The sequence below is a fragment of the Pseudophryne corroboree genome, chromosome 7, assembly GCF_028390025.1.
Source record: "Pseudophryne corroboree isolate aPseCor3 chromosome 7, aPseCor3.hap2, whole genome shotgun sequence".
In the NCBI taxonomy this organism is placed as follows: Eukaryota; Metazoa; Chordata; class Amphibia; order Anura; family Myobatrachidae; genus Pseudophryne; species Pseudophryne corroboree.
In genome coordinates, this window is record NC_086450.1 from 6791689 (window position 1) to 6819156 (window position 27468).

Consider the following 27468-nt stretch of genomic DNA (forward strand, 5'->3'; position numbering starts at 1 on the left):
TTACATGCTTTAAGAATCCTCCGTTCCAAATGACCGTTTTTAGTGTGTCCTGTGGGGGTTCCTAAAATTGGAATTCACCATGTGATCAAACACCACGTAGCCTGATCCCTTCTGTGACTTATTTGTTTTTGAAGATGCTACTGAAGGGGCCTACAGAAGACAGTAAGCAGAAACATATGTCACACTAGTAGGTAGGAGACATCTGAAATACAGTATGACTTTTATATATTGTGCAGTGCTGAGTAAGGCAAATGTTAGTACAGTATCGTCATTATGTAATAATCCCGCATCTTACATTCATAGCACAGAGACATTTGACATTATCAAAGTGTTTAGCAGAGTACAGAGAAGAATCTCATTTTGACTTCCGCTGCATTGAGCAGAATTATCATGTGATCTGCATAATACGGACGGTGTAATGGTTTCTTTACTGCCTCACAGCACTGAGTACATGGGTACAATTCCCACCGTGGCTGTAACTGTGTAGAGTTTGTATATTCTCCCAGTGCTTGCGTGGGTATTCCCCAGGTACTCCGGTTTCCTCCCATAAACCAAAAGTACAGTATACTGGTAGGGTAATTGGCTCCCAACAAAATTAATTATAGTGTCAATATGTGTGCATGGTCATGTGATTGGGAATATAGAGTGTAAGCTCCACTGGGGCAGGAACTGATGTAAATGGCCAAATATTCTCTGTAAGGTGCTGCAGAATGTGTATGCGCTATATAAATAACTTTTAATAAATATAATATGCACTGGGTGTTATAGTCCCCCATTTTCCCAGTCCTTATTGAAATTTAAGCAATCCACTCAGCAACTCGGACCCTATTGCATATACCCCAATATGTGATTTTCATTGTAGGAAGAATGTCCTGGGTGTATTCTTTTGTTATATCTGCAAATATACTTTGGTGGGGAAAGGGTCCAAAATTTGGATTGTTGTTAAAATGATTCTATGATTTATTTATTTATTTATTTATTTATTTTTGGGGGGGGGGGGTGTTTATCGCCATATGTTTCATTGTTCTATGCTGTCATTTCAGAGTAACACTGAGACATTACATTGCGTCATAGGTTTCAGAAAAGTAATGGGGGTAATTTAAAACTTGTCTAGCAGTGTATATTTTATTCTTCCTGCACCCTCAGCCTGGTGTCTACTGCTGACGGTGTGTCGGCACTGTAGAAGATCATCCATATAATTGCTGATGGACGGTGCAGTTTAGCTGATTCTTTTGTTTTCTGTTGGCAGATTCCGGCAGTTTTGATGATGGATATATGGATAAAGATGTTCCCCCTCCTCTGCCACCTCATCCGAGGGAGCATGTCCTTGTGGAGTACCCTAAATTTAGGTATGTAGCGGAAGGGTTAATGATGAGTACGCAGCGTACGGATAGGGGCAGGCCAGTGTGAGTGCTGCTTTGCATAAGGGTAAATACGCACATTCATTCCTGTGCATTGGAAGTGTGACCACATACAGGACGGTGTTTTGTTTATTTACTGTCTCTGACTGTATTTTCCCAGTTAGCTTGGCTCAGACATCTATACAATAAACCACAGCTTCTGAAACTCCATCCTTGAGACACACTAACAGTCCAGGTTTTAAGGATATCCATGCATAAGCATAGATTAATGCAGCTGCGAGGCTAATCTTCCTCGCTAGACGTTCATCGTCTCAAGATCCGCTCTGTCAGTCCCTCCATTGGTTACCTGTATTCTAACGTGTTAAATATAAAATACTTTTACTTACATACAAGGCTATTAACCAAACTACACCAACGTACATCTCCTCACTCATCTCATAATATCTCCCAACCCGACCTCTCCGCTCTTAGATCTCAAGATATACTTCTCTGATCCACACGTATTACTTGTTCCCTCTCAAAATTACAAGACTAGGGAGTCTATTCATGAAGCAGTGAAAAGAGTGGCGAAACAGACTAGTGGTGAAGTTGGCCATAGCAACCAATCAGCTTTGAAGGAAGCCTTTATCAAGTACATTCTATAAAATGTAATGGAGATGCTGATTGGTTGCCATGGGCAACTTCTCCACTGGTCTGTTTCTCCACTGTTTTCACTGCTTCATGAATAGACCCCTTTATCCGTTCTTCACCCACTCTGTGGAATGCCCTCCTATGCACAATAAGACTCACCGCTAGTCTGCAAACCTTTAAACGTTCCCTGAAAACTCAGCTCTTCAGACAAGCCTATCAAATTCCAGACCCACCCACATAACCTTCAGTGCTTCCCTATCTAATTACATCCTCTCTGTACAGAACACATAACATCACATATCTTGTCTTTCTTTACTCTCACACCCTCCTGACCCCAGACCAACATTGCAGGGTGATCATATCATACAACCCAATAAGAACCTAGCAATCTGGTGACCATTATGAATAGGTAGCATCTATCCTTGTGTATCAATGCCTATTTCCCTATAGATTGTAAGCTTGCGAGCAGGGCCCTCCTGCCTCTGTGTCTGTCTGTTATTACCCAGTTTTGTTCTATTACTGTTGTTCTAATTGTAAAGCGGAACGGAATATGCTGCGCTATATAAGAAACTGCTAATAAATAATAATAAATAGATGGTTAAATGAAAATTACTGAGAATCTATTTGACCCAACTCTGCTCAGACATGGATATCCTTAAAACCTGCACTGTTAGTGCGTCTTGCAATAGACTACAGTATCCGATGATGACCTCTATTGTTTTGCAGCATTGAAAAGTTATAGGCCAAGGAGGTAGAGACGATGCAAAGTCAGTGATGAAGGCCACAACTTTCTGTAATGAAGATACTAATGTGTATCCGCATCCACCTACTGCGCCATTCTAACGGTCCAAGAAAAATGTAACTGCGTTCTATTATTATATAGCACCTGAAAGGATGTTATAAGGTTGCTGAACAGCATCATAATACAAGCGATGTATGTATATTGTACTATGTATTGCATGTCGTACACACCTGATTATTGAGAGGAATAATTGTTAAACGGATTGCTGGTCTAGTAACATATATACTCTGTGTGGTGTAAGTATAGCTGCAGGACATTATACAGCAATAAATACTTCTGCAATTGGCCAAAACAAGGCTGTAATGTAATAGCCCCTAATTTGGACAGTGAGTATTGTGTATGATGGATTGGCAGTAACCGAGGCGTTGCGCACATGAAACAGTCTCTCCGCTGCGCACATCTATCTGCAGATACTTTGTACAAATTTCATTTTGGTTTTGACATCCTCTTGTGCGCTTAATTGATGTTCCTAAGTACGCGACACGACGTGCGGAATGTCTGTCATGGTATAGCAATTTTGCTAAAATTGTTTCAAGACTCACAGATGTGTTAGTGTCATCTTCTCTCTCTGAGTTCTGTATAAATAAAATTATATTTAACAGCTTAATTTGTAACCCTAGAGGTATGACTGTGCCTGGAACAGGAAAGCACTCCGTGGTAGCGGATGCAGGGAGCGCAAGGAAAGGTCTAGAAGGCGGCAGCGTATTTCGCTCCAGAGTTTTAGAAATCTAGAATCCTCTGTCCCTGAAAGCAACACATTGCTGGAAATACGACATACTGTAGAATGGCTTCTTTAGGGAGCAAAAGGCAAAAAAACAAACTTTAACCAATTAAAATCCATTGTATTGCATACATGCTATGGGGGGATATTCAACTGATGGCCTTGGCATGTGTCCTCTCCTTTCTATTCTCCAACATCGCAGAGTATTAAATGACCCCCTTCTGGTTGGGAAAATGTTTGTAGTTGTTTAAAGGACATGTGGATTATATTATATATATATTTCTCTGACGTCCTAGTGGATGCTGGGAACTCCGTAAGGACCATGGGGAATAGACGGCTCCGCAGGAGACTGGGCACATCTAAAGAAAGAATTAGGACTATCTGGTGTGCACTGGCTCCTCCCCCTATGACCCTCCTCCAAGCCTCAGTTAGATTTCTGTGCCCGGCTGAGCTGGATGCACACTAGGGGCTCTCCTGAGCTCCTAGGAAGAAAGTATAGTTAGGTTTTTTATTTTACAGTGAGACCTGCTGGCAACAGACTCACTGCACCGAGGGACTAAGGGGAGAAGAAGCGAACCTACCTAAGTGGTGGTAGCTTGGGCTTCTTAGGCTACTGGACACCATTAGCTCCAGAGGGATCGAACACTGGACCCGACCTCGTCGTCCGTTCCCGGAGCCGCGCCGCCGTCCCCCTTACAGAGCCAGAAGCAAGAAGGTCCGGAAAATCGGCGGCTGAAGACTTCTGTCTTCTCCAAGGTAGCACACAGCACTGCAGCTGTGCGCCATTGCTCCTCATGCACACCACACACTGCGGTCACTGATGGGTGCAGGGCGCTGGGGGGGGGCGCCCTGAGCAGCAATAAATAACACCTTGGCTGGCAAACTGACACCATATATAGCCCCAGGGGCTATATAGGTGTATATTAACCCCTGCCAGAATTATTAAAATAGCGTGAGAAAGCCCGCCGAAAAAGGGGCGGAGCCATCTCCCTCAGCACACTGGCGCCATTTTCCCTCACAGCTCAGCTGGAAGGATCGCTCCCTGGCTCTCCCCTGCAGTCCTGCACTACAGAAAGGGTTAAAAAGAGAGGGGGGCACAAAAATTAGGCGCAGTATATTATAATAATGCAGCTATAAGGGAAAACACTCTCTATAGGTGATATCCCTGTGATATATAGCGCTCTGGTGTGTGCTGGCATACTCTCCCTCTGTCTCCCCAAAGGGCTTTGTGGGGTCCTGTCCTCTGTCAGAGCATTCCCTGTGTGTGTGCTGTGTGTCGGTACTGCTGTGTCGACATGTATGATGAGGAAAATGATGTGGAGGTGGAGCAAATGCCTGTGAATGTGATGTCACCCCCTGCGGGGTCGACACCTGTGTGGATGGACTTATGGAAGGTGTCAACTCCTTACACAAAAGGTTTGACGACATAGGACAGCCGGCTACTCAGCTTGTGCCTGTTCCAGCGTCTCAAATGTCATCAGGGGCTTTAAAACGCCCGCTACCTCAGGTGACAGACACAGATGTCGACACGGATACCGACTCCAGTGTCGACGACGATGAGACTAGTGTACCCTCCAAATAGGTCCACCCGTTACATGATTGAGGCAATGAAAAATGTATTACACATTTCTGATAATACCCCAGGTACCACAAAAAAGGGTATTATGTTTGGTGAGAAAAAACTACCTGTAGTTTTTCCTGCATCTGAGAAATTAATATGAGGTGTGTGAGGAAGCGTGGACTTCCCCCGATAAGAAATTGATAATTTCTAAGCAGCGTACCCTTTCCCGCCAGAGGATAGGTCACGTTGGGAAATACCCCCTAGGGTAGATAAAGCGCTGACACGCTTATTAAAAAAGGTGGCACTACCGTCTCCGGATACGGCCGCCCTAAAGGAACCTGCTGATAGAAAGCAGGAAACTACCCTTAAAGCTATATACACACACACGGGCATTATATTGAGACCAGCTATTGCCTCGGCATGGAGATGCAGTGCGGCAGCTGCGTGGTCAGATTCCCTGTCGGATAATACTGTGGATAGGGACAATATTTTGCTGACAATAGAGCATATAAAAGACGCTGTCTTATACATGCGTGATGCACAGAGGGATATTTGCCGGCTGGCATCACAAATAAGCGCTATGTAAAAGCGATAACGATTCAAAACGGCACATGGAAGTTTTGCCCTATAAGGGGGTGGAACTGTTTGGGGATGGTCTTTCAGACCTCGTTTCCACAGCTACTGCTGGGAAATCAAACTGGTTGCCACAAGCTACCCCACAGCAAAAGAAAGCACTGTATTATCACGTACAGTCCTTTCGGCCCCAGAAAAGCAAGAGGGCTAGAGGCTCATCTTTTCTGCCAAGAGGAAAAGGTAGAGGGAAAAAGCTGCAGCACACAGCTAGTTCCCAAGAGCAGAAGTCCTCCCCTGCGTCCGGTAAGTCCACAGCATGACGCTGGGACTGCTCAGGCGGACCCGGGTACGGTGGGGGCCGTCTCAAAAATTTCAGCGCACAGTGGGCTCTCTCACAGGCGGATCCCTGGGTTCTTCAAACAGTATCTCAGGGGTACAGGCTGGAATTCGAGGCGTCTCCCCCCCGCCGTTTCCTAAAATCTGCCTTACCGGCAACTCCCTCTGCCAGGGAGGCAGTGTGGTGGTTATCTAAAAACTGTATTCACTGCAAGTGATTGTCAAGGTACCCCTCCTTCAACAAGGAAAGGGTTACTATTCCACAATGTTTGTGGTACCGAAACCGGAAGGTTCGGTGAGACCCATATTAAATTTAAAATCCTTGAACACATATATCAAAAGATTCAAGTTCAAGATGGAATCGCTCAGGGCGGTTATTGCGAACCTGGACGAGGGGGATTACAGGGTCTCTCTGGACATCAAGGATGCTTACCTGCGTGTCCCCATTTACTCTCCTCACCAGGAGTACCTCAGATTTGTGGTACAGGACTGTCACTATCAGTTCCAGACGCTGCCGTTTGGGTTGTCCACGGCACCGAGGGTCTTTACCAAGGTAATGGCCGACATGATGATACTCCTTCGCAAGAAGGGAGTTTTTAATTATCCCGTACTTGGACGATCTCCTCATAAAGGCGAGGTCCAAGGAGCAGTTGGTAGTGGGGGTAGCACTTTCTCGGGAAGTGCTGCAACAGCACGGCTGGATTCTCAATATTCCAAAGTCACAGCTGGTCCCGACGACACGTCTTCTGTTCCTGGGATTGATTCTGGACACAGACCAGAAAAAAGTGTTTCTTCCAGTGGAAAAAGCCGAGGAGTTGTCATCTCTAGTCAGAAACCTCCTAAAACCAGGACAGGTGTCGGTACATCAATGCACACGAGTCCTCGGAAAAATGGTAGCTTCGTACGAAGCAATTCCATTCGGAAGGTTCCACGCAAGGACTTTCCAGTGGGACCTGTTGGACAAATGGTCCGGGTCCCATCTCCAGATGCAGCAGCGGATAACCCTGTCGGCAAGGACCAGGGTGTCGATGCTGTGGTGGCTGCAGAGGGCTCATCTTCTAGAGGGCCGCAGATTCGGAATACAGGACTGGGTCCTGGTGACCACGAATGCCAGCCTTCGGGGCTGGGGTGCAGTCACACAGGGAAGAAATTTCCAAGGACTGTGGTCAAATCAGGAGATTTCTCTTCACATAAATATTCTGGAGCTAAGGGCCATTTACAATGCCCTAAGCCAAGCAAGGCCCCTGCTTCAGAACCAGCCGGTACTGATCCAATCATACAACATCACGGCGGTCGCCCATGTAAACAGGCAGGGCGGCACAAGAAGCAGGAGGGTAATGGCAGAAGCCACAAGGATTCTCCGTTGGGCGGAAAATCATGTGTTAGCACTGACAGCAGAGTTCATTCCGGGAGTGGACAACTGGGAAGCAGACTTCCTCAGCAGGCACGACCTCCACCCGGGAGAATGGGGACTTCATCCAGAAGTCTTCCAAATGCTGGTAAACCGTTAGGAAAAACCACAGGTGGACATGATGGCGTCCCGCCTCAACAAAAAGCTAAAAAGATATTGCGCCAGGTCAAGGGACCCTCAGGCGATCGCTGTGGACGCTCTAGTGACACCGTGGGTGTACCAGTCGGTTTATGTGTTCCCTCCTCTTTCTCTCAAACCCAAGGTACTGAGGATAATAAGGAAAAGAGGAGTAAGAACTATACTCATTTTTCCGGATTGGCCAAGAGGGGCTTGGTACCCGGAACTTCAAGAAATGATCTCAGAGGACCCATGGCCTCTGCCACTCAGACAGGACCTGCTGCAGCAGGGGCCCTGTCTGTTCCAAGACTTACCGCGGCTGCGTTGACGGCATGGCGGTTGAACACCGGATCCTGAGTGAAAAAGGCATTCCGGAGGAAGTCATTCCTACGCTGATCAAAGCCAGGAAGGATCTCAGCCTGAAAATCAGACGTTTGTGCTGCATATTCAGCCCCTCTTTTGTGTCCCCAGTGGCACCTTGGGATCTCAATGTGTTTTGGAGTTCCTGAAATCACATTGGTTTGAGCCACTTAAAACCGTGGATTTTAAATATCTCACAGGGAGAGTGGTCATGTTGTTGGCTCTGGCTTCGGCCAGGCGTGTGTCAGAATTGGCGGCTTTGTCATGTAAAAGCCCTTACCTGACTTTCCATATGGATAGGGCAGAGTAGAGGACTCGTCCTCACTTTCTCTCGAAGGTGGTATCAGCTTTTCACTTGAACCAACCTAGGGTGGTTCCTGCGGCTACTAGGGACTTGGAGGATTCCAAGTTACTGGACGTAGTCAGGGCCCTGAAAATTTATGTTTCCAGGACGGCTGGAGTCAGGAAAACTGACTCGCTGTTTATCCTGTATGCACCCAACAAGCTGGGTGCTCCTGCTTCTAAGCAGACTTTTGCGCGCTGGATTTGTAACACTATTCAGCTTGCGCATTCTGCGGTGGGACTACCGCAGCCTAAATCTGTAAAAGCCCATTCCACAAGGAAGGTGGGCTCATCTTGGTCGGCTGCCCGAGGGGTCTCGGCTTTACAACTTGGCCGAGCTACTACTTGGTCAGGGGCAAACACGTTTGCAAAATTTTACAAATTTGATACCCTGGCTGAGGAGGACCTTGAGTTCTCTCATTCGGTGCTGCAGAGTCATCCGCACTCTCCCGCCCGTTTGGGAGCTTTGGTATAATCCCCATGGTCCTTACGGAGTTCCCAGCATCCACTAGGACGTCAGAGAAAATAAGATTTTACTCACCGGTAAATCTATTTCTCGTAGTCTGTAGTGGATGCTGGGCGCCCATCCCAAGTGCGGATTGTCTGCAATACTTGAAAATAGTTATTGTTACACAAATCGGGTTGTTATGGCGAGCCATCTGTTCAGAGGCTCCGTTGTTATCATGCTGTTAACCGGGGTTCCTATCACGAGTTATACGGTGTGATTGGTGTGGCTGGTATGAGTCTTACCCGGGATTCAAAATCCTTCCTTATTGTGTCAGCTCTTCCGGGCACAGTGTCCTAACTGAGGCTTGGAGGAGGGTCATAGGGGGAGGAGCCAGTGCACACCAGATAGTCCTAAATCTTTCTTTAGATGTGCCCAGTCTCCTGCGGAGCCGTCTATTCCCCATGGTCCTTACGGAGTTCCCAGCATCCACTACGGACTACGAGAAATAGATTTACCGGTGAGTAAAATCTTATTTATTATTATTATTATTATTATTATTAGATTATACAGTCACAAGGCTCTTTTATTTATTTATTTATTTATTATTTTATCTTTTTTTTTTTCATTACAGATCTGGAGGAGAAACGTCAAACCCGGCGGAGGCGGCGAACCTGAAAACTTCAAAGAGCATGGACCTCGGTAAGTGGCAATTTGCGGCCGGCGGTCGCCTGATGCGGCATATTGCTGTACCTTCTATTCTGGCTTCATATTAGGTTACAATAACTCTGCCTGTTGTACAACCCCCATCTTGTAGAACCCGCTGCGAAGGTTATTGCACCGTATCATACAGCGGTAGCTGCAGGTCTGATCCTGCCCCAGGTAAGGGACGGGTTTCCTTTCCCGAGATAAGAGCGTGTTACGCGGAATACTCGCCCTGTTAGAGGATGGTAATATAGAAACACCCTTGCTTTGATAAAACCAAATAATGTAATCTCACAAGCAGCCACAAATAAATGGTCACTTAAGACAAACTACTGAAGAAGAGCCCTGAGGGGTTGTCAGTAATTGGTTTTACACACTTTGGAGCTGTTGGTTTTTTAGCTACAACTTCACGATCTTGCATTCATAAAGTTTGTAATAGGGATGGGCGTTAACAGAGGGGGATATTTACGGATACAAAAGTTTAAGTGGATATTGCATGTAGTATGTTTATAATAGGGATCATTGATCCCTAGGGGTTAACAGAGGAGGATAGGTCCGGATACAAGAGTGTATGTGGATAATTCATATAGTATGTTTTTCTAGATGTTCCTTTTTGCAAGTGTTTCTCAGCGCAAACTTAATTTCTGCTGACAAATTACTGACATTACTTACAGTAACCAAAAATGATACATTTCTAACTGTCCCCCCCTAGAGGTGGCCCAGTAACCGCCTTTCTCCCACTAGTAGAACTGGTGTGGTTCAGCAATAAAGACTCACCTGTCTCAGGGGCTCATCTCCCATCCGCAGCTGATGAGCGTCTTACCTGGCACCCGGAGGCCGGCAGTGAACTCTACGGTACAGCTATGCAGCACGCAGTTACTTTGCTGTTACCATCAGGATAGATTATGCCCTGAGTAGCGTGGATCCAGGGAAAGCTCATGGTTCTACTAATGTGGTTGGGTAAAGTTAGCTGGGGAAACATTGTTACAGATCATCTTATTGATAACTAAATACATAAGTTGTATCACTTTCTATTTATTTGACCCCATCTTGGGAAAAAAATACTTTGTAAAAGTTTTCCTCTCTCTGGGGAGGGGGATAACAACTGGAGATTTATATAACTCATTTTGTGCTGTCGTCCATTTACTGCAATTTAATTTCCCAGGTCCATGGTACAATTTGTACAGAAAAATACCACTTTCTGCTGGAAACGAAATAGGACTTTTGTTTTATCCGGACGCGGAGTCATTTTGCCTCTTAGCTTTTCTATGAGCCATTTTCCAGCGAGCACATGGAACATTTTAACAACCATAGTTACTCTTAATGATAATAAGTGTTATTTGTACTCGGGTAATTTGCAAGGCACCCATTTATAGAGGGGCGCTGGGAAAGCGCAGTCTAATTAAGGTCTATGTTCTTCCTGTACAAAGGGGGCTGTTGTTGTTATTATCTATGAAATGTGGACAGCGATCACTAATGTTTTCTTTCATCCAGCCGGCAATATAAAGATCTGTGTCGTAGATGGGGCAGAAACTCATTTTTTGCATTTTATTTGAGGAGAGTTCAAACGTGGGTCAGAACCGTAAAGCTGGAATCTATATAAGTTCCGATTAATACAGCGTTGTCTCCGTATGGCCGTTGCGCTAACCTGTCGGACCCCAGTGTTTTTGGGCATTGTGATAAAAGTAATTGTTTGGCCGGTCTATGCTCACGCTATAAAACCAGGGTTTGTTATTACAGGGTCCTCATTAGGGTGTTGTCGCCCTGGTGATTTATCCGCAACGGTTATAAGTTATGGCTGTATAATGCACAGCTGCAGATACGTCCCGTGGATATATAAAAGTAATAAGTATCTAGGTGTTATGGCAGCATTGTGTCTCTATTGAGCCCATGGCTGTTACGTCTGACAGCGACTTAGCGCCGCAGATAAAACGCCACTGGAAAATGCAGCTCTGATCTAATAAATAGTATCTGACAATGGCCTGGCGAACAGACTCCAATCGCTGCCGCTAATTCCGAATACACGCTGATCTTTCTATTACGTTCATGGTACTCACAATTCTTATGGTGCATGAACTCCTGCACTTACTGCAGCAACTTATACTGTAGGTTATCAAGGTGAGCCTCCAGTGGCTGCATTCTGTGTGCTGGCTCTAGTTATAAATCCAAGTTTGTAATAACATTATATTGCAGACCATGGTAAATCTGATATAGACACTGGGGCAAAGTAGTGGGAAAAGTGACTAGTGTCCGGATATGAATAAAATACTGTGATCAGCTGATCCACCTGTCCAGCGTGTTCTGTATCTCCGTCATAGAAGCTCCAGTGACCACTACACACAGCTGACCATAAAGTCTTATTGCCCCCCAATGCATACAGCCACATCCTGGTACCCACCACGTACATTTCCAAGTGCACCACGTACAGTCACAGTACCCACCACATACATTTCCATGTGTACCACGTACAGTCACAGTACCCACCACGTACATTTCCATGTGTACCACGTACAGTCCCAGTGCCCACCACGTACATTTCCATGTGTACCACGTACAGTCCCAGTGCCCACCACGTACATTTCCATGTGTACCACGTACAGTCCCAGTACCCACCACGAACATTTCCATGTGTACCACGTACAGTCCCAGTACTCACCACGTACATTTCCATGTGTACCACGTACAGTCCCAGTACCCACCACTTACATTTCCATGTGTTCCATGTACAGTCCCAGTACCCACCACGTACATTTCCATGAGTACCACGTACAGTCCCGGTACCCACCACGTACATTTCCATGTGTACCACGTACAGTCCCGTACCCACCACGTACATTTCCATGTGTACCACGCACAGTCCCAGTACTCACCACGTACATTTCCATGTGTACCACGTACAGTCCCGTACCCACCATGTACATTTCCATGAGTACCACGTACAGTCCCAGTACCCACCACGTACATTTCCATGTGTACCACGTACAGTCACAGTACCCACCACGTACATTTCCATGTGTACCACGTACAGTCCCAGTACTCACCACGTACATTTCCTTGTGTACCACATACAGTCACAGTACCCACCACGTACATTTCCTTGTGTACCACGTACAGTCCCAGTACCCACCACGTACATTTCCATGTGTACCACGTACAGTCCCAGTACCCACCACGTACATTTCCATGTGTACCACGTACAGTCCCAGTACCCACCACGTACAGTCCCAGTACCCACCACGTACATTTCCATGTGTACCACGTACAGTCCCGTACCCACCACGTACATTTCCATGTGTACCACGCACAGTCCCAGTACCTACCACAACAAAGGTCTGAGGCCCCTTGGGGCTGCCACTATGTTCATACTCCATGTTCAGCGTTACTAATAGAGGTCCACCGGCACGGTCACCTGTAGGAGTTGTAAGATTGCATTTACTACATGTGTTTCAATATGGGAAGCAGAAGCCTGTGTCCTAAATACGGCACCTGAACAGCACGCTATGTAATAATCTCCCTCACCTAGTTACTACAGGACATACTGCGTGTCCCACAGGAGGACCCAGCATGTGAGTTGGCAGCCCTGCTTCATAACCCCCATCTTACTGCTACACAATCATTGCTTCTCCTTTACTTTGTCACTTTAGTTTTAGAATATTTTTTTATTTTTTTATTATTTGTGTGTGGTAAAACAGGGTAGTCAAACATTACAGTGACATATGGGACAGGTGGTCATAAGACCCAACGTCCAGCAGGAACCACAATTTTAAAATAAACAGCAAGATCAGAAAAAGTGAATGATAGTAATCAATTGTGAGATGAGGAGAGAGAAGGGGGGCATAGGGATGGAAACCACAGTGTAACCTAAACACAGTGCATATCCTGGAGATGGTAAAAGCAGAAGAGAGAGGAAGAGATAGGTCGAGGAGGAGACGGGAGAGGGTGAGAATGAGAAAAAAAAAGAAGAGATAGGAAGAAGAGAGAGAAAAGAAAGAGAAAAAAAAAGGAGAAGACGTGAAAGTGGACAATGGAGTCAGAGCGGCGGGTGATGCCCATGGGTCAGCGGTAGGGGCTAGGAGGAAGAGAAGGGGGGCGACGATCTGCGTTCAGCAGCGAGACAGGGGGCCCAAACCTGTTCGAAGATATGGCCCCGGTCATGGAGATAGTATGTAATCTTCTCCATGGACGCAATATGCCAAATTTTAGTTTTGAGAGCCGGGAGAGAGGGCGCAGAGGGGTTCTTCCAAATAAGGGCTATCAACGATTTCGCCGCCGATAGAATATGCACGACCAGTTTTTGGGAGAATTTAGTACTCGTTGGGGGAGGGTAACACAGCAAAAAGATCCATGGATCCTTCGGCACGGGGGAATCCAGAAGCGAGTTGAGGAGGGAGTGAACTAGATTCCAGAAGGGGATGATGGACTGGCAGGTCCACCATATGTGTAGCATAGTACCTCTAGCTCCGCAGTTCCTCCAGCAGTTAGGGGAGGAAGACGGAAAGAGTTCGTTGAGTCTGTCGGGGGTGTAATACCAGCGGTAGTAAATTTTGTAGGCCGTCTCCTTAAAAGCAGTAGCAATAGAGCATTTTGCTATCCCCAGTCTCATGTCCTCCCAATCTTCGCTTCCTGGGGGGGGGGGGGGGACCAAGGTCATTTTCCCAAGCAAGTTCGTGGGACCGGTAGGAGGGAAGAGAGGAGTCTAGTACGAGGGAGTAAAGTTGGGAGATTAAACCTTTGGAGAGGTGGGAGTTAATGCATAGGCTTTCAAAGGGGGTGAGGGCCTGAAGCAGGGCGGAGGAGAGCAGAGAACCTAGGAAATGGCGGATTTGTAAAAATTGGAAGGGATTAAGCGAGTACGAAGGTGTCTTCTGTTGGAGGTCAAGTAGGGACAGCCATTGGCCCCGATCGGCAAAGTTAATCGGGAATTTGAAGCCCAACGTCATCCATGGACGGAATCTCGTAGTCAAGAGTCCAGGAGGGAACATCGGATTCTGCCAGATAGGGGTCAAGGGTGAGGGGGTAGTGGTGAGGCCCATCTTCAAGGAGAGAGAGTCCCAAATTTTAATGTTAAATTTGATAGTGGGGAGGAGTTTGGAGGTTGGGGCTCGGGAGGTAGGGGGAAGACCCCATAAAGGGGTCATGTCGGAGAGACCAACGAGGGCTGCCTCGATATCCAGCCAGGATGTAGACCCCGGAGGGGCATAAGAGGTGACAATATGGGACAGGTGAGAAGCCAGGTAGTAAAGTTTAATATCAGGGAGACCTCTACCACCAGCGGAGGTTGGCCGTTTCAGGGTGTTGGCGGCGATGCGGGGGGGTCTATGATTCCAGATGAAGCGCACGAGGGCTCGTTGGATAGTATGGAGAAAGGAAGCCGGGACTGCCACAGGGAGGGTCTGGAAAAGGTAAAGCCATTTGGGGACTATGGACATTTTAACCGCTATGATCCTGCCCAGCCACGAAATGAAGAGACTATTCCAGGAAGTCAAGTCAGCGAGTGTTTTGGTGAGGAGGGGTGGAAAGTTTTCCCGGAAGAGGGAGTCGTAGCGGGAGGTCAAGTATATCCCCAAGTATTTAATCTTGGAGGGCTGCCACTTAAAGTTGAAGTTGGCGCGAAGGGATTCAGCTTCTCGGTGAGGGACATGGAGCATCATAGCCTCAGACTTGGAGTAATTGATCTTGTAGCCTGAAATTAGGCTGTAAGAATGCAGGACTGAAAATAAACTTGGGGGTGAGATAAGGGGCTGGGTCAGAGAAAGTAGGATGTCGTCAGCGAAGAGGGAGATTTTGGGATCACTATGGCCTACTTGTACACCATGTATATTTGGGTGAGCTCTGATTTGAGAGGCGAGGGGCTCGATAATAAGGGCAAAAATTAGTGGTGAGAGAGGGCACCCCTGACGTGTACCATTTAAAATGCGGATGGGAGCAGACGGGACGCCATTGATTAAAACTGTGGCGGAAGGGGCGGAGTACAGCGCCAGGATACCAGTGAGAAAGCCACCAGACAAGCCGTAGGCCTCCAAGGCAGCTCTCAGGAAACTCCAGGAGATCCGATCAAATGCCTTTTCAGCATCTAAAGAGGGAACCCCTGGAGTATGAGATATGTATAAGGTCAATAGCGCGCCTGGTGTTATCTCTCGCTTGGCGGCCCAGGATGAACCCCACCTGGTCATAATGGACAAGGGAAGGGAGATACGGGTTAAGGCGATTGGCTAGTATTTTGGCGAAAATTTTCAAATCCAGGTTCAAGAGAGATATAGGTCGGTAGCTGGCACAGTTGAGGGGGTCTTTGCCTTCCTTAGGGATCACCACTATTCTAGCCTCCAACATCTCAGGAGGGAAGGGGTCGCCATGGACAATCCCATTAAACAGGGAGTGGAGGTGGGGGGGAGAGAAGATCGGAAATTTTTTTGTAGTAGAGAGCTGTGAACCCATCCGGGCCCGGGGCTTTACCAATTTTTTGCATGAGTATAGTCTGTGCAATTTCCTCCACCGAGATCTCACTGTTAAGATGGTCCATGGCGTCCCGAGGCAGTTTAGGCAAATCAGCAGCTGAAAGAAAGTAAGAGACCAGGTCAGAGTGGGGTGGAGAGGGAGAGCCAGGTGAGGGGGGTGGGAGGTTGTAGAGGTCAGCGTAGTAGGATTGAAAGGCAGCCCTTACAGCGTTGGTGTCGTGAACAAGCTGATTAAGAGAGTTTCGGATGGAAATAATATTGGTTTTGGCTCTCGCAGAACGGAGTCGTGCCACCAGGATCTAGTCTGCCTTGTCTCCCTTCTCGTAGAAAGACTGGCGAAGCCATTTGAGACGCCTGGCCACCCGTCTGGAGAGAAGGAGATCAAGTTCCGCTTTGACCGTACGGAGTTCAGACAAGACTGCCTGGTCGGAGGACGCCTTATGCTGGGTCTCGAGCGTGTGGAGTTTAATAGAGAGTTTGTTAAACTGAGTGAGGGATTGCTGTTTGGTTTTGGAGGCCAAGCTGCTAATGTGCCCTCGAAGAACTGCCTTGTGTGCCAGCCAGAGAGTGTGCCTAGAAATGTCAGGGGAGTCGTTCAGAGTAAAATAGTCGGAAATCTTATCCCGAAGATGGGAACTTATCTCCGGGTTATGAAGGAGGGAGTCATTAAGGCGCCAAGTCATGGGGCGAGGGCGTGGGAGCAGTCCCGAGAGATCGCAAGAGGATAGGGGCATGATCAGACCAGATCAGTGGGTGTATATGGGCAGTGTGGAGATTCAAGGCAAGGTCGTGGCTGAGCAGGACCATATCAATGCTGGAGTAAGAATTATGAGGAGCAGAATAGAAGGTGTAGTCACGGGCAGAGGGGACTTTTATCCTCCAGGAGTCATAGAGAAGCTGGGATCGCATGAGGCGGAGGAGGGATCTAGAGCGAAGGGAGTCCGACGGGGAAGCTGTAGGGAGAGCGGTCTATCTTCGGATTCAAAACAGAGTTAAAGACCCCAGCAAGTATGAGGTCGCCTTGCCGAACTTGAGTAAGGAGGGAATCTAGTTTTGCAAAGAATAGGTCCTGGTGTTGGTTAGGGGCATAAATGTTAGCGAGGGTGCATAGTTTGTTATTAAGTTTCCCCACTAAATTAAGAAACCGGCCCTCCCTGTCGGCATGGGAATCTAGAAGCTCAAATGACAGGTGGCGGGCAAGCAAAATCGCGACCCCCCGTTTCTTGGCTGAGTGGTCACAGGCATGGAAGGAATCGGGGTATGGTTTGCATTGCAGGGTGGGGTGGGAATCGTGGAGGAAGTGGGTCTCCTGGAGAAAGACCAGGTCGCCTTTGTGAAGTTTGAGGGAATCAAAGAGCTTACCTCTCTTTTGAGGGCTGTTCAAGCCCTTCACATTAAAGGAGAGTACCCGGAGACCCATGGGCAAGCAACAAAGAGGTAGGCAGGAGAGAAGGAGCGTAGAGCATCGAGAGTAGAGGAAGGAGAAAGAGAGAAAGAAAAGAAGGATAAGAAGCGAGAGACAATGTGGTAGCTAGAGAAGGGGGGAGGAGGGAAAGGAGACCGGAAGGGGTGGGAGGTTAGTTGGTCATCCGGCAATAGGGGCCAGGACCAGTAGTGCTGACAGGGGGGAGGGATACTAGGTGTCAGAGGGGCACCTAGGTCAGCAAGAGGGCTCAGAGCCCTAAGGGGGCGCGGCATGGGGTCCGGAGGATGGATCACAACCCACATAGCCACGGCAAGGAGGCTAACCTCCCCTGGGGGAACCTGAGGAAGAAAACTGGAGAGAAAGCAGGAAGGAAGAACAGATGGAGCGCCAGCTCCAAGAAGAAAAGAAGGGAGGAGCAGGGGGTTGAGAGAGAAAAAAAAAAACAGATTAACGCTATTCAACATAATGACATATGAACATGTTAACAGTGTAACGAGATAACAATAAAACAGTCGGGAATCAGCTAAGGGATCGGGGAATCAGCTAAGGGGTTGGGGAATCAGGATGCGTGAAATCTAAAGTGAAACAACTCCTCGGATGGGGGAGTTCGACCAGGAAAGGTCGACACAGTTACAAGAAGGCAGTAAATCGGAGGGCTGGAAGTCCATCAGGGAACAGGAGGTGGAGCCGATGAGGCCGCAGAAGCTGAGACCGTAAACCACTCAGATCGGGGAGGCTGAGGCGATGTCTGCGGTGGTGGGCGTTGAGTAGAAACATCTTGTTCAGCGGTGTGGATACCCAGCTTGGAGAGCAGTGTTTGAGCCTCGGGGAGATTCCTTGCTGTAAGCAGCTTCCCTTGATGTCAAACCAGGATACGGAAGGGGAAACCCCAACGGTATTTAACATTATGGCGGGAAAGCAGGGAAGTGACGGGTTTAAAGTCTCTACGTTTGGCCAGGGTGAGCGGGGATAGGTCCTGGAAGATCTGCAGGGGGGCATTCTGGAAAGTCACGGAACCCATCCGTCGGGGCCTCCCTCATGATAGCCTCCTTCGCAGTAAAGTAGGGTAGTCGGAGGATGACATCTCTGGATTGTGAGGAGTCCTGGGAGCGAGGACGGAGGGCTCGGTGTGCTCGGTCCAGGAGAAGGTGTTCTTCAGGGGTGTCAGGTGACAAAAGGGCAAAGAGGCGCTTAAGGTAGAGGTCAAGGTGGGCCACCTCGACCTCCTCAGGAATACCCCGAATCCTCAGGTTATTTCTCCTCGCCCTATTGTCCTGGTCCTCATGATCCTCCCGCAATTGAACGACATCTTGGCGGAGTTGATGGAAATCGGTCTCGACCGCTTGTTGGAACGACACTACCTCTTCCACTCGTCGTTCAAGTTGATCTGTTCTGGAGCCAATGTCGACAATGTCGGATTTCAGGGAGTGGAGAGCCTGGACGGAGGTTTTAACGTCCCGCACCTCCTTGAGGAGGGAGAGGAAGTCTCTTCGGGTAAGAGGTGTGAGATCGTCGTCTTCTACCTCAAAATCTGAGGAGCCCTGGGGGGGTTTAGGAGCATCGGGCCTGTTCATGGCCGGGGTGCTCTTTTTAGTAAGAAATGGTGTGAGGTCGGAGCCCTGTGACTTTTTGCTGCCCCTGGGCATCGCGAATATATGTGGGCACTGGAGGTGTGCAGCAAGGAGGCCTGCAGCTCGGGGACCCGGGTCGCAGGTGCAAGAAGAAGGCGCAGGCCGTCAGGGAAACGGGGAGTGCAACGCCTCCAAACGGGAGTAACACGGAGGATGTGGGTCCGGTCGGGTAATCTGGCAGAGGCCGGTGCTGTAGTAAAGGCCCGCGGTACCGGCTCTAGATCAAAAGCGCAGGGGGGACAGGCCTGCGCTCCCCCCGGCGCTCCAACCAGGGTCTCCGGCGTCCGGCGTCCAGAGGGCTACAGGAGGGAGATGCTCGTCTCCAGGCAGGAGGGTAGCTCACCTGGGCGTGAGGATGCGGCACCCGGGCCGCGCGGCTCCCAATGGGTAAGATGGCCGCCGTCGCTGGAACTCCGGACTCCGTGCGGCCGCGTCCGGCCGGCCCTCTAGCTTTGCCCGGGCGCAGAGAATCACGGTGGGCCCGAGTAAGATGATCCGGTCGTAGGCCGCAGGACGAGAACCCCCCGGCGGACGCTGCACAAGGAGGTACTGTAGGCGGCCGGGGACGCCGGACCCAAATCGAGGCCCCGGCTTCGGGATGGTGGACAGGCCGCAATCCGCAGGAGCCAGTAGACCGACTCCGCGGCCTTAGTCCACCCTGGAGAGGGGGGCACACAGCAGTGGGGGGCGGGATTAGGAGGGATAAGGGGCACGAGGGGAGAGGCACGGGGGTATTAATTCCGCACTTATGGAGGAGCTCCCCGTTCGTGCTGCCACTTCAGTCAGGCTCCAGGCCACGCCCCGTTTTAGAATATTTTTACGTTTCATTTGCACAGTAGCATGTGATGTGAATGAGAATGATGACTTTTCTATTGTCTGGTTCATTATAAGAAGCCATACAAAGGTAAAGAGACCCAATACCAGAAAAACAAAGTCAGAAGTCAGTCCTGAGATACAGATCAGAGTGCGCTAGAATCACCAGAGCAGAGTGCGACACCCCTCGCAGTGAAAAGGAACTGTACGAGCTGTGACAGGTGCAGCGTGCTAGAATGTACACTACACGAAGCACGTGCCTCGGGGAGCCACCTACAGGGGGTACACTGGGATGCTTGTTTTATTACGGTCAGTGGTGCTGGGAAGGTCATGAACAGACTGCCCCGGTAAGCCGTCCTACTTAGTAACAATGTATTCAGAATTACAAATAAAACAAACGTTCCGTGTTACTGTCTCTGCTGGAAGCGAGAGACATTTGTGCTGTGGTTTCAGTAACTGTAGGAACGTTCCATCTTCCCTAACGGCACAATATCTGAAACCTATTGTAAATTATTGGTGTCGCTTTCTGGGTACGTGTACGGTTTTTGTCAGTGAATATTTGAAGTCTGAATAGGTTGTTTGGCTGGTCCATCGCTGGCTCACTGCATTCTGGAAGGACCAGACGCATATTGCTGTGCAATTCCTGCCAAGTGCCTCCAGCAATGAGCTGCTTCATCCGTCCTGCTGTCCCCATCTATGTCTGATGATTTAGGACCAGCTGAGCGCTCTCCTGGTGCCACAGCCTCTATTTACAATGTGCTACTGGACTGGCGGAAAATATGGTAAGGAGCCCAAAGACTTCTATAGGGGGTAAAGCACAGGGGGGCTCCCAGCTGCTGGGAAAGTTTGCAGTATTTTGTTCTGCTCCTGCCAATAGGGGGAGAGAGGTCAGCTGCCAACTCCTGGGTAACCTACACCACAGAACACGCTCACCTTTAGATTTATTGTTTTCATTTAATCTCCAGCTTGTGCGCGAGCTCCCTGTTAGACAAGCTGATCATTGCAATGTCCCCAGCAGCAGGAGATGAGGTGACGCAACGTTTGGTAGTATTAGTGGGTGCAGGGCTTGTGAGGAGGGGATTGGTGCCAAACAAGAAGCCACAAAATAAGGGTCACTGGAAGGAGCTGGGGGTTCCCACAGCAGCACAGAATATATCAGGAGATGAGTGTTCTGCAGTGTGGTTATATTACTGAGGGCAGGGCTGCTTGAGGGGGGGATTGGAGCCACAGTCTGAGAATTATATGGCAGCACAAGGGTTCCTCAGCATGGTACATAGGGGTAGCACATCACAAACAGGCGTAACTTTCATTTTGTCTCTACTAAGGTACTAATAAAATATGTTGTGATATGCAAAATATAAAACCTAAAAAAATTCATGGTGACAGAGCAAAAATGAAAAGTTATTTCTGGCGCATAAACAGTGTATTGCAATAATGTGGAAACGATGGAGCCATTCGAGGCGGTTCTGTGGCAGGGGACTCTGCAGCATATGTGGGATCCCTCACCTGCAGCTAACGTGCGACTCCTGGATACAGACGGCACAATGATGCCGCTGCTCAGTCATGTGACTTTTATTAAACCTACCTGCTACCGCCAAACGTGGACATCTCTTAAACTTTGGGGCTTATATAATAAGCGTGATGTTCTTGTTATCACTCGTTACTAATAGTAAATGCTGCTCCAACCAGTCAGCTCCTGACATTTATCAGACACACGAGAGCCCTACTTGAATGCATGTCCCCACAGAGGACACACGGGGGAGTATATGTCTGTAAGAAGAGCAGCCACATATACTGGAGCGATGTAAAGCATGAGTCGTCTTCACCAAGCTCCGTCTAGATGTCTGAGAAATAGGATATAATTACATCTATAGATTGTAAGCTTGCGAGCAGGGCCTTCCTACCTCTGACTGTTTGTTATCACCCAGCTTTGTTATATTCATTGTTATTTCCATTTGTAAAGCGCAACGGAATATGCTGCTCCCGATACATCCTGGTGCTTCCGAGCGTTCGCGTTGCCGCAAGGCTGTCTGCAGATGCACATTCATACTGTGTGTCTGGGTCACGTTGTTTTCTTCTGTACACCGTATATTCACCTGTCATCTCGTTTTACCTTTGCCAATTACTGCCAACGGAGAAAGTCTCTATTTGGTCTGGAATTTACCCATTAATGGGCTTTCTTTGCTGTATGTCTTTGTAAGTTGTTTTATCCCTGGGCCGCAGCATATATGCAAATAACGTAAGGTATGGCGTAATCTGCTGAATGCGCATTATGCATCGTGAGAACGGCCTTTAGCGCGGAAACTGACCACCACATGGCGGTATTGACTGCAAGCATTGCCGATAGGACCTATAGTATTCACATGTCGGGCAGCGCCACACTATGCTCCTGTGGCTTAGCAGCGCCAAGGGCCGCAATTACTACCACACTGTAGTGTCAGCGCTATATTCCAACAACACTAAGGGGGAAATTCAAATGTTTGAAAAGTCGGTTGGGTGTCTGTTTTTCCTGTCTATTAGATATGAAAAGACAGACACCCAACTGACTCTTCAAACATTTGAATTCCCCCCTAATAGTCTACACCGCATAGTAGCAGGAGTTGTGATCACTTGTCACAATCACTGCAGAATTACAAGCATGACCCCGCGGGGCTGTGTAGTGATATTATCAGAGGTCACTGGGCTTAGCTTCCTAACGAGGCGTCACATTAATGGCCATTGTCCGTGGTAATGTCGCAGGCATGTACGCAGCTCGGTGGATCGGGTCCTGAGTGCACTTTGCCCGATAATCCTCTTACACGGCTCTGAATTATTCCTGTTTGGGCTGTTGTAAATGGGATGCTTTGGCTGCTGAAGGGAATGGGAGGATTATTAACCCATTGTGCAAAGTAATGGGAAAATGATGGGGCGGTAATGAGGAATAGCACTAATTACGAGGTAGGATAAAGAAGACGGACTTGTTTATACAAAAGAAGCAATTATACGCCTAAGTGCTTTAGAAATGCCTTTGGTAGCCTGTATTCAGTGTAAGATTCTGTCCCAGGCACGGAGAATGGCAGATTCCAGGACGGAGAGCTCACCCTTGTCTTCTTAATTGGCGATATCCCCTCACTTGCCGTTTTGGGGGACCTCTCCCGGAAGAGTAACATACCCCAGGATTGCACCCAGGTCTGCAGTGAAATGGGCAGGACTGTGATAGTGCAGTGTACTGTGTCTTGCGTCATTGTGGCTTCGCTTTCACCTGCAAAATGCCGCAGATTGCAGGATTTAGCCGCAGGGAGTCTCGCCATCTGTGTTTCATAAAACGTCTTGGAGCAATTCCAAATCTAATCATTAATATTCAGGTAGATTGTGCTGCATGTTAAATGACAAAACTAAGGTAAGAGACCATTAAGTGGTCAGTAGTCCCGTCTAGGTTTGGAAATTTGCCTTCAGTCCCACTTGCTCGATGTAAACTTTTCCCATTTCTGCCTCAGTAGCTGCGGCATGTGGGATAAGATAAATGGTTTCCTAGGTCAGTGACTGCGCTGCTAATTAATCTGCGGGTAACGTTACACTGCTACAATTGTGTGTAAAATGATCTGTCGGTGATATATGCGTCCCATGCAGAATTACGAAGACCGTTCTGTTTATTTGTGTTATAGGTACGAGCAGAGTAATAGTAATATATAATGATTTTGTCTTTTATGAACTAAACTGATCTCCGATACTGTAGCTAATATATAGTGAATACTAATGCACACACAATTGTATGAGATCTAGGGCTGGTTGTCGATGGTGGCAAGAAACCATTGATGGTTTTGCACCATCGATAAACATCCCTGGTTGTTCTTCCTGGCTAGCCAATCCCGGAAGGAGGAGACCAGCGTTTATTACGTCAACACATACAAACTAGAAAACACATTTATTTATTTATTCATCAGCAATTACTTATATAGCACCAGCATAGTCCATTGCAAGTCACAAATGGGAACAAAGCAGCAATAAAACGATACTGGGTAATAGACAGAGAGGTCAGAGGGCCCTGCTTGCAAGCTTGCAATCTATTACATATGCTTGGCCAATAATGACACTGCATTACAGTGGGCACTTCCCCCACTACTAGCTGCAATTGTTACTCCTCTGTCATGTATCTGTTTATCCTCATCGCTCATACACTGAAGTGTCAAAAGTCACGGGATTATAGCAGTGTGTGAAGGTAATGGTAGGCAACAGCACCGTACTGTGACGTCTTATAGGCCCTACACACTGGCCGATTTTCTGAAAGATATGAACGATTTCGTTCATAAATGAACGAGAACTCGTTCATATCTTTCAGTGTGGAGACTCCAGCGATGAACGATGCGCGGCCCCGCACTCGTTCATCGCTGGTCTCCCGTCGGCTGTGCATGCAGGCCAATATGGACGATCTCGTCCATATTTGCCTGCACTTCAATGCAGCCGCGTGACGGGGGGAGTGAAGAAACTTCACTCCCCCCGTCACTGCCCCCCCGCCGCCGGGTCGCTCGTCGGCCGTTTCGGCCGTCGGGCACCTCGGCGGCGCATCGTCAAATGAGTAGGGCCCCTTAGAAATGGCCAGACCTGCATCAGGTGTAATCAGTCAGTATGAACACTGGCTGGGCTGCTGATGGCAAGGCGACGCGAGTTGGAACGGAGCAGATGCCTGATGGATGGGACATTCCATTTCCAAAGGTATGCAGACATTCAACATCCTTTGATCTACGGTGTCAGATGTGTACCAGGGATACCTCATGGAAGGCATTACCACCCACCATGGACAGAGCAGTACAATTAATGATTGTGACCAGCGGCATCTGCCCAGAATTGTCTGTGGCAAGAGACAAACCCCTGGCTCACATCCTATCCACATTCTCTGCAGGAGGTACCGGACGCATAGCCAGCAGGTCAACTCAACGTTCAGCTTCCATGGGATATGGGAGCAGAAGACACACCAGAGGGCCCCCATTCACCTGGGCTCATGATGTCGCTAATTAAACCCTGGAGGACTGGCAGCATGTGGCATGATGAGTCACGGTTCCAGTTGTTTTGGGCTATTGGTAGAGTTTGGGTGTGGAATGGACCCCAGTTGTCAACAAGGTACTGTGCAGGCTGTTGGTAGTGGTTCCATAATGGTGACTGGTATGTTCTAATGGCATGGGTTGGGTCCGCTGGTCCAGCTATGCACATAATTGATCTGTAGTCACTACACTACATTCCTAGTTGATCATGTGTAGCCTTTTATGGATTTCCTGTACCCCCCAACGATGGAGTATTCCAGCAGGATAATGCACCCTGTCATCAGTCCCTAGTTGTCTAGAACTGGTTCCATTAGCATTCCGGAGAGTTCTGATGAATGGTGTGGCCACCATGTTCCCCTAACATGGACCCAACCAAGCAATAATGGGATGGGGTGAAGAGGTCCATTTGCACCCAAGTTCCTGCACCTACAAATATCAGGTAGCTCCAGGAGGCTATCCAGATGGCAGGGGTCAGCGTCTCTCCAGAGGTCTTCTGTCCACTTGTGGAATCAATGCCACGTTGAGTTGCTGCACTTCACCGGGCTACACAATACAAGGCATCTATCCCATGACTTTTGGCACTTCAGTGTAGATTGTAAGCTCCTTTGGGCAGATCCATACTCTCCTTATGCTTCATCTCAATGTATGTTTATTTCTATTACTTTCCTCTCAAATTACAGCTGCATAATATGGTGGCAGTTTTTTCAATAAATTGTAATTATTATAATATTACCACTGGGAAACATAAAACAGAACCACACCTCACCTCCGGAGATTTTCCTGTGAGTACATTCCTCGGGGATAAAAGCACTGGCTTAGCTATAATGGTTGAACGGTGTGCGGTACACACAGGCCCACAAACCCTGTGCCCATATAATTATACTAACCTCCAGCGCTGAAGACAGAAATCACTGAGGGAATTGTGTGGTGGCCATTTTTCCGGTGATTTACGCAGTCCCCAGGAACAAGGCGCAGGTGTCATGTTTCCGGAGCCAGCTGACGGACTCTACAGCGATGCTACCAAAGAGGAGGGGCCCACGTGGAGCCTTAACATGGTCATTCTCCTCTCTTATACCGCCCCTGGGTAGGAGGCTACCCTCTCATTGTAACGGTAATAACTCGCTACGCCATCTGCTGGTCTAGTGTGCGCGGTGCTGCATACGCCCTGTGGCGCCTAACAAAAAACAATAGTATAATCAAAATGCAGACAGAATACTCTAATGCCTCCTTACATAGGAATTGCACCAGTATTTGCAGAATTTTAGCAGCTGGGCGATTGCACTTTACAGCAATAATATATAATAATTGCAGCAGCGTTATCTGGTTACCGTACAGAGGGTAAGGTTACGTGCAGAAATCACTCTTAATAGAAATATCCATCAACTCAGGCAGCTCTGCAGAAAATATGCCAAGCCGAAGTTTAAGTGGGGAAAGTCTGGAGAAAAAAAACAACTATATCAAGTTTCAATAGAGACGTCTGTGGTGAAGACAGACTGTCAACTGTGCCCCATTAATTAGGTCATGTGACCCTGATACATATATGCGGTTCTTCAGTGAGATGTAAGTGACAGGAATAACTATATCCATATCACTGTGCGGTACAGTCAGAGGAACATGTCTCCCGGATGCGAGACCGTGCACTCGCTAGTGTAAAGCAACTTAGAGCCGAAAAAATAATCATTACAATTGTTTGAGTGTGTGCGTTTGTATATATGTGTATATATACGTCCTGGAGACCTAAGTTCAGACTGCTGCACCGGATACTGTACCGGCTTCTTAGGGGATAACCGGGAAGCCGCCATCCTCTAGTCACTGCTGCAACTCCTGGCGTCTGTGTGCTGTACTGGTGAGGGTGTCCCTGGCATCTCCCATGTGTCGACTCCCGCCGGTTCAGATTCCTTGGTGCAGCAATGTTTGATTCAAGTGACCACTGTACCACCAATGTGATTCCAGTTCTTGGTCATCTGACACCAGCAGCCAATCTACGGCCAGCAACCCCTATAAGAGGACTTCCTGAAGGGCTAGCTGGTTGCCAGTGTAACGTCACTCGCAGCCTACACTGTAACCAGACCCTCTGTGCTCTTCAGGGTGTATTCTCTGAAACTTCCAACGGGGAAATAATTCCCTATATTGTGGCTAGCAGCAATTCCAGTTCCAGCCTGGTTCCCAGCAATTTCAGTTCGCAGTAATTTCGGTTCCAGCTCGGTTTCCAGCTATTACGGTTCCAGCCCGATTCACAGCAGTTTTGGTTCCAGCCCAGTTCACAGCAGTTCCAGTTCCAGCCCGGTTTCCATCACTTCCGGTTCCAGCCCGGTTTCCAGCAGTTCCGGTTTCAGCTGTTCCGGTTTCAGCTCGGTTCCCAGCAGTTCCGGTATCAGCTCGGTTCCCAGCAGTTCCGTTTTCAGCCCGGTTCCCAGCAGTTCCGGTTTTAGCACGGTTTCCAGCAGTTCCGGTTTCAGCTCGGTTCCCAGCAGTTCCGGTTTCAGCTCGGTTCCCAGCAGTTCCGGTTTCAGCTCGGTTCCCAGCAGTTCCGGTTTCAGCTCGGTTCCCAGCAGTTCCGGTTCCAGCCTGGTACCAGTTCTTCCTGCAGATTGCTGTAAATGTGAAGGAACTTTATGAAGCCACCTAGCTATCTTCATACAGCCTCTCTACTGACTCCAACCCCAGATACCGGTCCAGGAACACAAACGTTTACAGATGTGACAGGTTTAGTAAATCAAAACACATGGAAAAATACCCCATTGCCTTATAGTGTAGTTAA

General features: G+C 48.2%; 1 protein-coding gene across 3 annotated transcripts in view; it reads left to right on the plus strand.

Annotated features, from left to right (window-relative positions):
* PARD3B (par-3 family cell polarity regulator beta) overlaps positions 1-27468 on the plus strand; it is a 1283796-nt gene that overhangs the window by 468032 nt on the left and 788296 nt on the right. For all 3 annotated transcript variants that reach the window (XM_063932652.1, XM_063932653.1, XM_063932654.1), the window contains 2 exons: positions 1250-1349; positions 9294-9361. In XM_063932652.1, coding sequence (XP_063788722.1) covers positions 1250-1349; positions 9294-9361 — 168 coding nt within the window. The remainder of the gene's footprint in view (positions 1-1249; positions 1350-9293; positions 9362-27468) is intronic.